General features: G+C 30.2%; 3 protein-coding genes across 3 annotated transcripts; all 3 read left to right on the forward strand.

The window, feature by feature from the left end:
* Positions 1-279: 279 nt before the first annotated feature.
* Positions 280-3,137, forward strand: LOC131617700 (protein IQ-DOMAIN 33-like). The gene is made up of 6 exons (XM_058888963.1): positions 280-413; positions 691-978; positions 1,070-1,279; positions 1,847-1,960; positions 2,035-2,421; positions 2,636-3,137. The coding sequence occupies exons 2-6, from the start codon at positions 694-696 to the stop codon at positions 2,756-2,758; spliced, it is 1,119 nt and encodes a 372-aa protein (XP_058744946.1). The 5' UTR covers positions 280-413; positions 691-693; the 3' UTR covers positions 2,759-3,137.
* A 4,610-nt stretch (positions 3,138-7,747) lies between these two features.
* Positions 7,748-11,232, forward strand: LOC131621079 (putative BPI/LBP family protein At1g04970). The gene is made up of 6 exons (XM_058892289.1): positions 7,748-8,277; positions 9,399-9,538; positions 9,634-9,988; positions 10,064-10,312; positions 10,509-10,634; positions 10,780-11,232. Exons 1-6 carry the CDS (start codon positions 7,870-7,872, stop codon positions 10,975-10,977), a joined length of 1,476 nt encoding a protein of 491 aa, XP_058748272.1. The 5' UTR covers positions 7,748-7,869; the 3' UTR covers positions 10,978-11,232.
* A 916-nt stretch (positions 11,233-12,148) lies between these two features.
* Positions 12,149-15,395, forward strand: LOC131617701 (tRNase Z TRZ2, chloroplastic-like). The gene is made up of 8 exons (XM_058888964.1): positions 12,149-12,644; positions 13,828-13,990; positions 14,069-14,139; positions 14,263-14,358; positions 14,430-14,543; positions 14,647-14,715; positions 14,832-14,906; positions 15,095-15,395. Exons 1-8 carry the CDS (start codon positions 12,240-12,242, stop codon positions 15,182-15,184), a joined length of 1,083 nt encoding a protein of 360 aa, XP_058744947.1. The 5' UTR covers positions 12,149-12,239; the 3' UTR covers positions 15,185-15,395.
* Positions 15,396-16,580: the final 1,185 nt, after the last annotated feature.

The raw sequence follows: 16,580 nt of genomic DNA on the forward strand, positions 1-16,580 counted from the left end.
AATCGTAGTGGCGTGGATTGAGTGTGGGTATCAAGCTAGTGAATACACTATACCTTCAAGTTCAACACCTTATGACTTTTGACTGATGACTGATGACTTGTTATTAGCCTCTCGCCGGTCCGATGATGTTACCAAATTTGAAAAAGCAAAGTTAAAAAAATTTTATTTTAATCTATATTATTGTTGGATCAAGCAAGAATTTTACTTGACTTTTATACTTTATATCCAACTCTAATAATGTAACAACCTTTATATCAAACGTGCATTGGCATATATATTATATAGTTGAGTACAATTAATGTCATTGTGAAAGTTTTCTCTTTTGGAATTGGCAAGCTTAGATAGGTTTCACTGTTGGCTTGGTAAGAAATGTCTTCTCAAGAAATCATGCTATTAGGTCTCATGAAAGCAAAGTAAGTCTCTCAAATTATATAGCTTCCATCTTTTATCTCTTCAAATTGCATTTGTCTTAATTCGCAATAATTTTTATATTGTTGAGAATTATAGTCAAATGCAGATGATGTAGCCTCAACGTTGAGGCTACACAGACATCAAAAATCTTGATGTCGCAGTTAAAATTGCGGTCTAAACTCAGGCCGTGATTATCAACCACGAAGTTAGAATAATACAATGTTCTCTGTGTAGAGTTCAAGAATTCTAAAAAAGTTTTGAATTATCTCATGTTAACAGATAATGAGACGCAATTCAACCGAAAATCGAAGATGGATTTCTGTTAAATCATACTTGTGCGGAAATGAATTCAATTCAGTCCTTGCAGAGGAAGATTCAGCTTCATTCAAGAGTTCTGAAATCACAGTCACACAGTCTCTTCAAGAAGATTTTGCGACCGATAAAGAAGATACCAAGAGTGAAGAAACTGTTGAGAATGCAATAGATAAAAAACCAAATTCAAACCATAAATCATTGAATGAAGAAGAAGCAGCTATTATAATTCAATCAGCATATAGAAGCTTCAAGGTTAATCACTAATCATTAAATCGTAACTTCGATTTTTATCATGTTTAAGCCATGCATAAGGAATTATGTTTGTTTATGCTATGAATTTCAGTTAAGGTGTAAAAATGAAGAAATCGTAAGGTCGGAAACTCGTGAAGAGAAGCTCGATTTAGTGACGGAAAGTCCAGATAGAAAATCTATGGCTACATCAGTTGAAGTTCAAACAGGAAATTCCACTGAGGTTTTCTCAATTGAAGGAGAAAAGATTAGCATTTACAATCATATTCAGAACAGGAACAGAACAAGAGGAATAAAGCAAAAGGTATAAGTTATAACATAACACAATGTTACTTTGTGAATTAAAATTGATATATTGATATTAAATAAAAGAGTGGTTAACATTTTATCAGAAAACAAAAGGAAAAATATAGAAGAGTGGTTAAAAATATGTAAAGAAGATTCCTCTAGTTTTTTAAAGTTCAAGTGTGATGATGATGTTGTTGTAAAGTTTAATCTTTCATTAGGCCACTTTTCTCATACTTATTATTTGAATTTCCAACAAAACTAAAATCAAAAATGCTTCTTAAACGTGCAAGACGGACTAACGTATAGGGGCCAAAATATTTGTTCCATAATTAAATAGAGTTCATATTTGTTTTGTCACAGTTGAACCGTGACTAATCTACACCGAATCTCACAAAACTTAAGACGGCTTTGGCTTTGCCAAAAGTCAAATATCTTTTGCATAAGACATTTTTAAAGCTAGAGACGAGCTCAATATGAGAGAATAAAGAGTAGTTTAAGAAATCGTACATAACTCGTGTGTCAAATTTTAGACGACTTATAATATGAAACGGAAGAAGTTCTAAGCTATATTGAAATTTTTCAGGAAGATTGGGATGACAGCACTGTGAGTAGCAATGTTTCGAAACTGAGAATGCAGAACAGAATGGAGGCAACAACAAGAAGAGAAAGAGCATTGGCTTATGCTTTCTCACAACAGGTAATAAACAAAAACCATTGATAAGTGTTGAAGAAATAAGCGCTTAATTAAGTTGTTTATCCGTATTGTTGCAGCTACGAATATGTTCTAAGAGAAAATTAGCAAAACATAACAGCATGGATCAAAATGTGAGCTGGAGTTGGCTTGAAAGATGGATGGCAACTCGAAGTCAAGACACTGCATCGGTCGAGAGCCATGCTATGAATCAGTATGAAAATTTCACTAATGATCACAAAATCACTATAAAGACGAGGTTTTTAGATGGTTCTGGTGGCGAAGAAAAGGAGAGTTGTGGATCGAATGAAGTGCCGATTCATTATGATAATTATTCGATAAGTTCACATGAAGAAAAAGTTAGCAACTTCAAATTATCAACTACAAAGACAAATTTCAAAGCTAGGAGAACTGTGTCCAGGAGGAAAACTGTACCAAGTTATCAATTTCATGATGAGCATTCAAAGGTTAGAATTTCTTCATTAATATGAAGTACAAACACCAGAAATACGACACTGACATTGACACATTGATATTGATAATAATTCGAAAAAAGTAAATAAATTAAACGTATTCATAAGTGTTAGTAACGGTTTCAGAGACTAACACATTTTTTTCCAGAGGTGTCGCTGCCACATAAACATAGTACATTTTATAAATATGATTTTTATGATGTTGCAGGTAAGCATCAAAGATGGTTCAAACAATGCTAGTAAAGATATTAAGCCAAAACTAAAGCAAGATGGAAGCAAAACAGAAATGAGTCAAATGACAATTAGCACTTCCAAAACTTCTAATGAATGACTTATTGTAATTAACCTACAAAATAAAGTCAACTAATAATGTGTCTTATAGTATTGACTAAGAAGATGAACAAAAATGATATTTAGCACCCTCAGAGGTTTATAATGAGTGACTTCAAAGTTGTTACATTAGTATGTGTTAAATAAATTTAACTAGTGTGTCTAATATTGAGATTTAATTAGTGGTTGCATTTTCATTTAGGTTCTAATTCTATCATTCTGTTTGTATAACTTTTTTTTTTTACAACTGTTTGTATAACTTGTATTCAGTACAGTATATAATATTAAGTGCATGGAATGAGATGGTGGTTCTGATGATTTGCTTTTCATATATAGTTGGTTGTTCAGTTACTTAAAATTGTTAGATAACTTGCATTGCAAGTAACAGAGTTGGTTAAGTATTTGTTCACTATTTCTAAGGCATATACCACATGAAGTCGGGAGCAAGATGGATGATAAGGCTCAACCAATGGTGATGATAGATTATCCTTTAAATGTTGCATACAAAGTCTTTGATAAAATCCTATTTGTTATTCAAGAGAAATTAAACTTCTAGTAGTTTATCATATCATACTAAATTATAATCCTAGAACTTCTTCCCACCAAAACTCTTTTATTATAATTAATTAATAAATAATTAATCATACTAAATTATAATTTTAAAACTTAATTAATTAATTAAATAATAAAAAGTAAACCCCACTACTTCATTTCAATTAAAAAGTGATTAAAATTAACCAACTACCTTGAAACAATATGGGTCATGAAACCATTCCCCACTCACTCCATTAACTTTCAATACACCTCTTAAGAAAAAACAACTTCCATTAACTCTCTTATTTATACCCTATAATTTCATTTTTCAATCTAAATAGATCACTTCTTTTTCCTTCTTATTATTTAGTATTATAATACTCTTTAATTTGTTGTTGTTGTTCTTGCTGCACCATGTATAAGCATGACATGACATGAACGAAGGAATTGCATATGAAATCAAAATATTATTTTTAATTTTTTTATTTAATCAATTTAATATGTTTTTAATTATTTTCAATTGTTTGTATTTTTTTCTTATGTTATTTCTATTTTATGGTTTTTTTCTCTCATTTTTTAAATTTTTTTGTAAATATATATTGTTATTGACCATATATTTTTATTGGGTCATAGATCAAATATGGATTGAAATAATTTAAAATTATTAAAATGATAAAAAGAAGAACAACAAATTGAATTATTAAAAATATGATTTATTATGATAACAAATAACGCAAATTATTAAAACTATTACAAATCATAATTTATTATGATATACTACCTATAATATCTACATTTTTTTAAATCATTGGTTGTTTATTAGTATATAGCTTTTTTTATACTAATAATAACAACGGAAATACACTACAAGAAAAACACTCCCTAGCCACGTGAAGTTGTGACGTGATTATCTCGTGGGTAAAAAAAGTTAGTTGCGACGTGATAATCACGTCACTAATTTTTTTAATATTAAAATAATATACATAACGTAAACATTGTGGGTGTCAGAACTTTATTTTTATTTAAAAAAAATTGCGGCGTGGGAATCACCTCGCAACCATAAAATTAAAATAAAAAATTGAAAAGGCAATGATGTTCACATGGGGGGAGTTTGAAAATTTTCAAAATTTTAGTTGTGACGTGGGATTCACGTCGCAAAAATTTAAGAGGGAAATGGTCTGACTTGAGTAGGTGAGAGAAACAGCTTTTGCAGGTGAGAGAATATTAATTATGATTGTTGGGATGGTTGCGACGTGAATATCACGTGGCAAAGTTAAGACGTGAATTTCACAACACGTTTCACTTTCCCCATAAGCCATTCGTTCCCATTTTTTCTCCTCTTCTCTTCTTCTCTTCCAATCTCATACCCACCATATCTATAGATTCAAATCTAAAAAAATTTTCTCACAAATTTCTTCCAAATCTTGTATCAAAGGTAAATTACATCAATTAATTTTTATCATTTCGTTTTTATAATTGCAACAATTAATATTTCTGTTTGTTAATTTAGTTTTTTTTAAAGGTTTTTGAAGAGAAGAAGATTGAAGAAAAAGAAGGTTGAAGAAGAAGAAGGTTGAAGGAGATTGAAGAAGAGGTATTTTTGTAATTCTTTAAATAAATTTTAATAGAATAATTGAAATTTTTGTTTAAATATTATATTTTGTTTTGTTATAAATTAATTTAAAACGAAATTATATATATTTTTTATTATATATTTTGTAAAAAGAATATATTATAAAAAAAAAGAATTTGATTTTGATACACTTTTTATTTACTATGCAAGAATAGAATTTACTAAGTAACAATAGAAATTGATACTCTTTTTAAAAAAAATTGTTTTGAAAAATGTGGTCTTATTATTTACTAAGTAAGAAAAGAATTTGATACTTTTTTTAAAAAATACAATTTGATTTTCTGAGTGATAATTTAATATATTATCAAATGTGACAAAAACTGCATTAACTTGAACCACAAAAAATGACAGTATATATGTCAACTGCATTAACTCCTGATAATTTTAATTTTTAAAATTAAATTTATTTACTTATAAAAAATTAAGTTTGTATCAAACATGACATTATTAATAATTAGTATGTGATCATGACATTAAATAATATACTAATAAAAAAAGATTTTACCAATAAAAACACATTTATATTTTATTTACTGGGTTCAGTTTAAATGGTTTCACTTAAATGTGCATATATTATTCTTTTTACTTTAGATCTACAAGAAAATCAAAGCTTTATAATAATCGTTTTTTCGTTGCATACATAACTTTTTTAGAGAGTAATTATCATCCAAAAATAATAGAATAAAATGAGAAATGAATTTTCTTCAGTTAATTGGAGGTCTGAAATTGAATTAAATGTTGAGATTATTAATTTAATTTATATATTTTAATTTAATTAAATGTTGAATTAAATTGAATTAAATGTTGAGTATTTATTTTAATTAATTTAATTTATATATTTTAGTATATTTAGATTATTAATTTAATTTATATACAATTTATTAATTGGGTTTCAAAAATTATTTTAAAAAAAAAAAATTAGTGACGTGATTTACATGTCACTAAATAGTGACATGGGAATCACGTCGCAACTCATCAATTAACTACAATTATTAGTGACGTGATTTTCACTTCACTAATTAGTGACATAAATATCACGTGGCAAATAAAGCTGCTTTTCTGAACACCATCTGCTGCGTCTGCTTTGAGTTAAATGTTGAGAATCTCTATGCAAAATCATAGATTAAATGTAGTAAAATTAATAGAGTAAAACATATTTAAAATATATATTTTAAATATGTTTTACTCTATTAATTTTACTACATTTAATCTATGATTTATTTTATTTTTTAAATTTTGTTGAAAATATATATTGTTAAATTGTACGTTCTATTATTATTAGTATTATAATACTCTTTAATTTGTTGTTGTTGTTGCTACATCATGTATAGGCATGACATGGACGAAGGAATTGCATATGAAATCAAAATATTATTTTTTTAATTTTTTTATTTAATCAATTTAATATGTTTTTAATTATTTTCAATCGTTTGTATTTTTTTCTTATATTATTTCTATTTTATGGTTTTTTTCTCTCATTTTTAAAATTTTGTTGTAAATATATATTGTTATTGACCATATATTTTTATCGGGTCATAGATCAAATATGAATTGAAATAATTTAAAATTATTAAAATGATAAAAAGAATAACAACAAATTAAATTATTAAAATTATGATTTATTATGATAACAAATAACGCAAATTATTACAAATCATAATTTATTATGATATATACTACCTATAATATCTACATTTTTTTTAAATCATTGGTTGTTAATTAGTATATAGATTTATTGTATACTAATAATAACAACGAAAATATTTTAAATATGTTTTACTGTATTAATTTTACTACATTTAATCTATGATTTATTTTATTTTTTAAATTTTGTTGAAAATATATATTGTTATTTTTTCAAGACATACAAACAATTAAATTATTGCTAATTCAAATCATTGTATTTTAAACCATTAATTTAAACTATAATATTTATTATTTATTTAATAAAATTTATCCGCACATCGTGCGGGTGGACGTCTAGTTTATTTTTATATGAGAACTCCAATGTTTAGTGTAAATAATGATTTAAGAAAATGACTGAAAATCTCGGTTCTCTTCCAACTTAATTAGAGGTCTTGAGTTTGAATTCAGTTTTAAACATGCAACAGTGTTAAATTTTTTAGAGAGAATTTTCCGTCTATTATAGTCTTACAAGATTTGAGATATTAGTCTACGCAGTTGCACGCAGAAGATATCTGATTTATATAAAAAAAATTCTTTAAGTATTAAAAGCTGTCAAATTGTTATTTTAAATATTAAAAGAATCATCTAAAACAATATTAAAACATTACTAGAGTATATGAAAAATAAAATATAGGTCTACTTAGAGATTTGATCCTCTTATTTTATATTTTTATAAAATGGAAGAAAGATGATATTTTCAATGCGTCTTCATTAAACTTTTATAATATTTAAATTTTCAAATAATTTTATTTTTTGTATATTATTTAATTAAAGATAATAATATATTTATTTTTAAATAACGATAATAAGTTACAAAGATCTTTATTAAAATTTTAAAATAAAAAATATAAATTAGTTTAAAAAAATGAAAATGTCATCTATTTTTAATCCAAAAGTGTGAGAGGAACAAATTTTTTTTATAAAATTTCAAAGATTAAAAATATAAGTATTTTCCATATAAATATATAAAAAATAAACATTAATTTCGTGCCTAAAATAAAATAATAAATAAATAAATTTATATTTAAATTTAAAATATATGAATATCAAAGAATTCACTAAGAAAAAAAGAAAAAGTTTTTTACCTACCAAAAGATGACATTAAACAGAAGATGGGCAGTTTTGTCTTTTTCGCATCATCTTCAACAGTTTAGAGTATTGTTGGGGCAACTTAGTTTCCTTCTCCATGTTCCCTTATGTTGTCTCTGTCTTTCATCCAATGAACTACCAACTCCATTCTCCACAACCCACAAACCAAAATGCCACCTTTCCTTCTTCTCCTTCTCTTCACCTCTTCTTTCATTCACGGCCACGCACAATCTCCACCCCAAACCCAAGGTTTCATATCCATGTTAATCACCCAAAATGGTCTTGATTTTGTGAAAGACCTTCTGGTGAAAAAGGCTATTTCCTCTATAGTTTCACTCCGGTTACCGAATATTGAAAAGGGTACAAGGATTCCGTTTTTGGGTAATGTTTACTTGGTGCTTTCTGATGTGACAATTTATGAAATTGATGTTGCTTCATCGGTTGTTAAGCCTGGAGAGAGTGGGATTTCGATTGTTGGTTCTGGGGTTAGTTGTAATTTGAGTATGAGTTGGTATTATGCTTATAGTACTTGGATTGGTCCTGTTGAAATTTCTGATCAAGGTTTGGCACATGTTCAGGTATGAGAATTTTGTTTGATTTTGATATAATCTAGCTTGATGCCCTGTGTTTAGATGTTTTGAGTGTAATCTAGCTAGCACTCCGACGCAGTAATTGAGTGAAAAGTAGTATGAGAGTGGGAATGAATTGAATACCTCAGAGGCACGGTCTAATCCTTATTTAGTATGGGCTGTTAAAACCATCCTTGTGTGATTTGGCGCCTTGTACAGGTTGCTGTTCGATTAGATTCAACGATGAGAGATGTGATGGAAGGTGTGATCACATATCCTCGCAGGAATGAGGATCCACCTGTTTGGTGCGTCTTTCTATTCAATACTTGTTATTGGACCTTCTCTGTGAGCCTTGTGGATGGCTCTGGACATGAATGATTTCCTTTCTTCTTGTAAGAAGTTGTGTACTTTGGCAAGTTTAGAGTACATCAAATCATTACAGAATTAAAGGGAAGGGAAAAAGACTATGCTAAGTTTAGATTTCCTTTCATGACTATTCATCATGTGTTTTTACTTTCATCAATTTGGAAATATTTAGATGACAGTCTTTAGAGAATTGAAGTGATTGACGCCATTATGATCCCTAGATTCCCTCTTACAAACTCGACAGAACAGAATTAAAATGACTCAGCAATTTGATGATGAATATGCTTCACGGCTGCCTAAGTTCAATTAGTAGTTGTTGAACCAGTTCTAGAAGTTAGATCGTTTCTCCTCGCCATTTCTCACTAGAAACTCACACCGAACCCTGGTGATGACGTTCAACCTAGCAATGATGGCTTTTGCCAGTTAAGTTAGGATTTTTTAATGAGATTCGCAAGTACCTATTGCATCTAGTTCTGAGAAATTGGTGACGATGAATCAAAATTAAACTTATTGTGCGCACACGCTTTGAAGTCATTGCACAATCTTCCTCTTCATCTTTATTCTCTTTGTTGTAGGCTTATAGCATCCTCAGCCCACAAAATTTGATCTAAAAATCAATGTTTTACTTATTTTATATTTGTAACCACTCTTGTGAACATGGGCTCAAAACTATACCGGTTTCTTGTTAGTAATATTTTTGTTTTTATCTGTTTAATTTCTTCATAAATGTAATAAAAAATTTGATAAGTGCTGATTTTGGAAAGGTTGAAGGCATGGAAGTTGAACTTTCATTGGGATTAGAGAACCAAGAAGGATCTTTGGATCTCAAACTTAAGAACTGTGATTCTTCTGTTAAAGATATTTCAATAAAATTGGATGGAGGTGCATCTTGGCTTTATCAAGGGTATGTCCGCAATATTTCATTTTTCATGTTCTATTTTCATGTGACGGAAAATGATTTTGCGGTGTCTTGACTTAGTTTTGATTCATATCTAACAGGATTATTGATGCTTTTGAAGGGAATATTGGATCAGCAGTAGAAAATGCTATCACCAAGAAACTTGGAAATGGGATTTCGAAGCTCGACTCGTATTTGAAAAGTCTCCCAAAGGAGGTTCCGGTCGACGACCACTCTTCTTTGAATGTAACTATTATCAACGATGTCTTACTAAGTGAGTCGTCCGTTGGATTTGAAACCAACGGGTTATTTATACAAAGAAATGATTCCCTATCTATTCCTAACCTCTTACATAAGAATACAAAACTTCCAATTCTATGCACAAACTCATCGAAAATGCTAGCAATCACTTTAGACGAGGCCGTTTTCAACTCGGCATCAGCCCTGTATTATGATGTAAGTTTGAATGTTTGTTCATGGTCTTTTAAAGCATGAATTGTGTCGAATGAGAAATTGCTTCGATGTTTTCAGGCAAAATTTATGCATTGGATTGTGGACCAAATACCAGATCAATCTCTATTGAACACTGCAGGGTGGAGATTTATTATTCCTCAGCTGTACAAGAAATACCCAAATCATCGAATGAACTTGAACATATCTTTGTCTTCTCCTCCGGTTGTGGAGATTTCAAATCAGAAAGCCGGTGTGCACATATTCGCAGACTTAACAATCGATGTTTTGGAAGAAGATGAAGTAATACCAGTAGCATGTATCTCATTGGTATGATCTTTGATATTTCCATCACCATTCTGATTTCCCAAACACATTACTTTGGTGTTATCATTCTATTCAACTGCAAAATTCGTCGTATCGTATCAAATCTTTATCCGTGTCTTTGTACACTTTGCAATAAGTTGTCCTTTCTTGTTGATCTTTCACTTTGATGAGTATTATGTATTCCGTTGTGTTTGCGCAGATGATACAAGCTTCGGGTTTGGTCAAAATAAATGGAAACAACCTCGTTGGTACCATCCGATTGGATGACTTTGGAATGTCGTTGAAATGGAGCAACATTGGCAATCTACGAATGTTCCTTATTCAGGTGTGTTTATGTTTACGGATAGACACTTATATGATAAGTACTTCTGCAATAAGCGATTAAATAAGTTGTTTATCCAAATAAACACATAGTTAATTTTAAGATCTGTCTCGTTGATCAAGGGTGTGTTATCCTATTTTTTATGCAGCCGGCTATATGGACGATTATTGAAACGGTCTTTCTGCCGTATGCGAATTCACATCTAAGTAAAGGGTTACCTCTTCCTATTATTCATGGTTTCACCTTACAAGATGCAGAGATAATCTTGTCGACATCAAAAGTTGGAGTTTGCAGTGATGTATCATTTGCAGAATCAAACAAGCATTTCTTACCATTCATCATGTAGATAAAATGTGTTTTGTTGATGCATTGTAAATATGAAATCAAGATGATATGTCTCTCCTTGTGCAATGTTATGTTATTTTTTTAATTGTTTAGGCAACCGTTACGCCTAGATGTACAAAAGACATGCATCAATACAAATACTTGCTGTCATTCAGTTACATCTTAATATTTGGATATTGTTATTGAGAAGAAAATGTTTAGATATTGATTCAAACATTTTACAATGTGATATAACAATGTTACAATGTATTGTTGATATGCCCTTGGATTTGGAATGCATGTTTTATAGTTTTTAAAATCTTGTTTATTTTTTATGATTTCTTAAAATTGACACTAAATTATAACTAAGTTAGAGATGGATGGTTTGGGAAAACATAAGTTTGGGTAGGAATTGTCTCCTAATCAATCCTTATAAAGATGTGAATGATTTATTATGCATGTGCACAAGATTTCACTATTGATCTTTTCAATAACCTTTATTTTTCAATAGTAAATAATTTATTCTAAAAGAATTTGATGCATAGAAAAAAAAAATTTTAATAAGTAATTTGAACCTAGCAGGTTTTAAACCTGAGACCTTGAGAGGAGTACTCAAGACCCAAACATTTCACCGCTTGATCACACACTATAGAAAAAATATTTGAAAATACAAATTACAATACAGAACGTGTTTATTTAAACAATTTTGATCATTTCTTATTTTTTACACTAAAAATCAAGGACGTGTTTATTTTTTATCTAGAAAATTTCTAAAATATTCTTATACAATAATTTGTTGCATTTCTCAAATAACACGCCATTTAAAATGGAGATATTGTTTACTTTAAGTACAATCAAAACTAATTAAATTTAAAATAAATGAATTATTTCTATAAATCACTCAAAATAGATAATCAAAACTATAATTAATCCAATATCATGTAAATAGATAATCAAAACTATAATTAATCCAATATCATGTTATATGTATACAATGATTAGTTGATTACCATACAAATACAACTACATGAACCTTTATAAGAAGACAATGAAAGCTACATAGTTACAAAAATATATATATATTTTTTTTTTGTAAAAATTTGGTAATTAAAATAATATTTTATCTTTCAAAAAATGAAAATAAATTATAAAAATAACATTTATTTTAAAAAGACAAAACCAGTACCAACAAGTTAACCTTATCTTCCACAACATCCTCAGTGTTTCTTCAAGACAGTAGTTAGTTTCCAAAACCCTCTCAAAACCCTTTCCTCTCTTCTCTCCATGATAATTCTTCCGCTTCGCCATTCAACCATGCAAATTTCCCTTACAAACTCCCCCTTCAAAACCCCTCAAATTTTCCCATTTCACCAACCAATTTTCTCTCCAAAACAACCCAACCAAGTTTCACTTCAAACCCATGTCGTCAATGCCATTAAAGGCTCAGGTTATTTATCAGAAATCAGCAAAGCAATCGATTACGAAGAACAGTACCGCGTAGCGAAATCACAGGTGATTCGGAAAGGTTTGGACTTGGAAGGTTATTCCATTGAAGGGGTTTCAATTGGAGGACATGAGACTTGTATTATTATTCCTGAGTTTAAGTGTGCTTTTGATATTGGAAGGTGCCCAACTAGAGCTATTCATCAGAATTTTGTTTTTATTACTCATGCTCATCTTGATCACATTGTAAGTCATCACTCTTTTGCTTGTTTGCATTTGTGGTTGTTTTGTTGTTGTTTTGCTTGTTGCTGTTGAAATGCTGAAATAGTGTTTGTTTGGTTTTGGAGCACCCAAAATACATGTAGAATTGATTCTGTTGTGATTGTCTCTAGTAAAATTGATTATGTTTTCCAGAATTGATTCTATTTGCAGTTGCAGCTAAGATTTGTAGCTAACATTTGTAGCTTTTGAGTCTAAACATGATTGTGGGAATTTATCCAAACATAAATCACTTTACCTTCATCTTACTTTAACCCGAATCAATATAACAAAATCAATTCTCTCAAAATCAATTTTATGCGAGGGGGAAAGTGAGTTACGTATAGCATGCTATAGCGGATATTGTTCTGCAATACACGATTTAGTACAAGGTGCTATTTTCCTACGATACACAATTTAGTACAAAGTCTTGTTAAATAGCATCTATATGGGTGTTGTAGACTTGTAGTGCTATAGCGTAGCTTAATTTTCACTATAAGAAATGATGCGTGTCACTGTCATGAGAAACAGAATTATGAGTGACATAGTGAGTTTGAAGCATATATTATTAATCCAGTAGCTGCTATTGTATGTTTAGCCAAGACTACTTATTGGTCATTTTCTGTTCACAACCATAGATAGCAATGTGAACTTTTTGTCATAAGAAAGAACATTTCTCTGCCTTTACTTTCCACAATCTCGTGATCCGTAATTGACAACACTGATGCGATATGAATATATTAAAATAAGATAGCTTCTGAAAAAGTTAAGACACAGAAGTCGATTTTAACTTGTACTTTGGTTAGCACAAGGAGGAATGGTTGGTTGCAATGTGGTTTATACATAGCATTATCAAAGTTAAAGTTAGCTCATATCAAAACATATTTAAGTGAGAACGAAAAAACCAACACACGGAAACTAGTTTGAACTTAGGGTAGTAAAGGAGGGAAATGTGGGGTTACATTTGGCACAACATATTGAAAGATACCTAGATGATAGAGATTCTGTAGAACTGTAGAAGGTAACTTCAATTTATACAATAAACTTTATAGGAAAAAAATTCATTTATTGTATTATTCTTTTTTGAGAGTTTTAGGCTTTTAAGTTTTTTTGTACAATAGTTGATGAGTGTAAACTGAATATAAGCTCATGAGGATTTTGGATGATTTAGGGAGGACTGCCGATGTATATAGGAAGCCGTGCTTTATATAATTTGAAACCTCCCACCGTATTTGTTCCTCCTTGTATCAAAGATGATGTTGAGAAGCTGCTCGATGTTCACGAGTCCTTGGGCCAAGTTGAACTGAATTGTGAATTGGTTGCTTTGGATGTCGGTATGTGTCATTTCATTTGTCCTTATTTGATGGTCAGATGTTATCTATGAGGAAATGATTTGTAAAGTTTCATTTTAGGGGAGACGTATGAAATACGGAATGACCTCGTTGTTCGACCGTTCAAAACACACCATGTTATACCAAGCCAGGTATCTGTACTAGAATTTACCTCACTTGTACAAAAGCACATTTTTGGCCTTCTGCCATCGAGAATACTGCGATACTTTGCAGATCTCTTTGGGTAACAATGCGAACCTGGTTGAATTTTGCAGGGTTATGTAGTTTACTCAATTAGAAAAAAGCTGAGGAAGCAATACAGTCACATGAATGGGAAACAAATTGAGAAAGTAAAAAAATCGGGTGTTGAGGTTTGTAACATCGCAAACTCGATTCTAATTTGAATTTGTTATCTTTATTTTTAATGAACTCTTGTTTCTAGATTACAGACACTATATTATCTCCCGAGGTGGCCTTCACCGGGGATACAACATCAGATTTTATGCTTGACCCACTTAACGCTGATGCATTGAGAGCAAAAGTGCTTATAACCGAGGTACAACAATACAATCTTTTTCTAGAATGGTTACAATAATTTTGTCCCCGAGTTCAGCCTACTTTTTGTTTGATTTATTTGATTGTTGAAATTATTTTAACAGGCAACTTTCTTAGATGACTCGACCAGCGTAGAGCATGCACGCCAACGCGGTCATACACATATATCTGAGGTAATGCTTTATCCTCCATTATTTTATAGGGAGTTTGACATAGTCAAGACGCACATAGATGAAATTTTCCTAATCTCATGCCATTTCGTGATTTTGTAATCATGTGTTGATTGTAGCTCATTGAAAATGCTCAATGGATTCGCAACAAAACAGTTCTGTTGACTCATTTTTCATCAAGATACAATATAGAGGTACTGTTTTGGTTTTCCTTCAATAGACGTATATGTGCATGTTACTATACTATTTAGATGCAAAACTCTTGGGAGGGTGCATTACCAATGTTGTCGAATAACGGCTATAGCTATGTTATAGTGCTATTGTGTATCAAAATTTGAACAAATATCTGTTGTAATAATGTTATGTGCCTCTCTATCTGCAGGATATTCGTCAAGCTGCATCAAAATTGCAGTCCAAGCTGTCAGCAAAAGTGGTTCCTCTAACAGAAGGCTTCAAATCATTGTACTCTTAACTGTTCATTCGAAGTTAATACAAGTTGTACGAGTATCCGTATACCAATGAGCACTTAGTGAAAGAATGTAGTAAACAGTTTATGAAAAAGAATGTTACAAACTTCATTGTTTCTTGTAAATTAGTGAATTGTATCTGTAATGTAATTACTATTAGTTCAGCGCTGAAGATGTTCTTTGGCTTAGCAATAAGTCAGTTTCATATGTTTGTAAGTGTCATTATGCCAAAGCATTGAGATGATTTCTGGTAGAACCAAATAGGTTATATTCCTGAAGATGTGATTTGTAGTTAAGATAAATGTTGTCTTAGATATTGATTTCAGCCCTACTATCATTACCATACATCCGCAAATTAAAACGATCAAATTTAAAAAATCATCTCAAACTTTCTTTCAAGTTAGCAGACTAAAATTGGAGTCTAAACAACAAACAAAAGAATTAGAAAATACTACTAGTACCTCCGTCCCTAGTTATAAAGACCCTCTTGAATTTTTTTCTTGTCTTTTTTTATAAGATCATCTTCAATTTTCAAAGTGTATTAATTATTTTTTTTTCGAACATACCCTTAATTATATTAGATATTTTTTTGCAATTTGTAATAAATACATATACACAATGTTTTAAAAACCGGACCGGACCGGCCGGTCAGACCGGTTGAACCGGGAACCGGCCAGATAACCGGTCGGGTTCATTTGTTGGATCGGATATGTCATTGAACCGGTGTGAACCGGTTAAAACCGGTGTAAACCGGTAAAACCGGAAAAACCGGCGGTTTTCAAGAACCGGTGGTTTAAATGCATTTTTTATTTTTATTTTATTTTAAAAACTTAAAACAACATCATTTTAAATATTTTAATCAAAAATAAAAATAAAAAATAAAAATAGAAAATAAAAAAAAATAAAAATAAAGATTTTCGGATGCGGTTAATTTTGTTGCACATGATTTTGATATTGAAGAAGGAGATACCAACATTAAAATAAAATTTTTTCTTTGAAATTAAATTTAGTAGACAATGAAATGAAGTTACTTTATTATAATTTATTCAATTAGATTATTTTGCGATTAAATTTTGTTTGCAAGTATATATTTTGTAATTTTTTATTATTTTATTATGTGTGATACTTATGTTTAAAATTTGAATTTAAATTATGAACTTGTGAATTTATTTTGGACATGATATTTTCAAAAAATTTAAGTGCCGGTTATATTTTGTAGAGACTGAAACATCATGTTCGACATGTTTTATACCTATATAATTTTGTTATAACGACCGGTCTATTGAACCGAGTTATCTGGTTTAATCTGGTTTAGTCATGCGGTTCGACCAATGACCCAGTGGTTCGACCAATAAATCAGTGACCCAGTACCCTCACCGGTTTGATGTCCGGTCCGGTTTT

The sequence above is a fragment of the Vicia villosa genome, linkage group LG7, assembly GCF_029867415.1.
Source record: "Vicia villosa cultivar HV-30 ecotype Madison, WI linkage group LG7, Vvil1.0, whole genome shotgun sequence".
Taxonomy (NCBI): domain Eukaryota; kingdom Viridiplantae; phylum Streptophyta; class Magnoliopsida; order Fabales; family Fabaceae; genus Vicia; species Vicia villosa.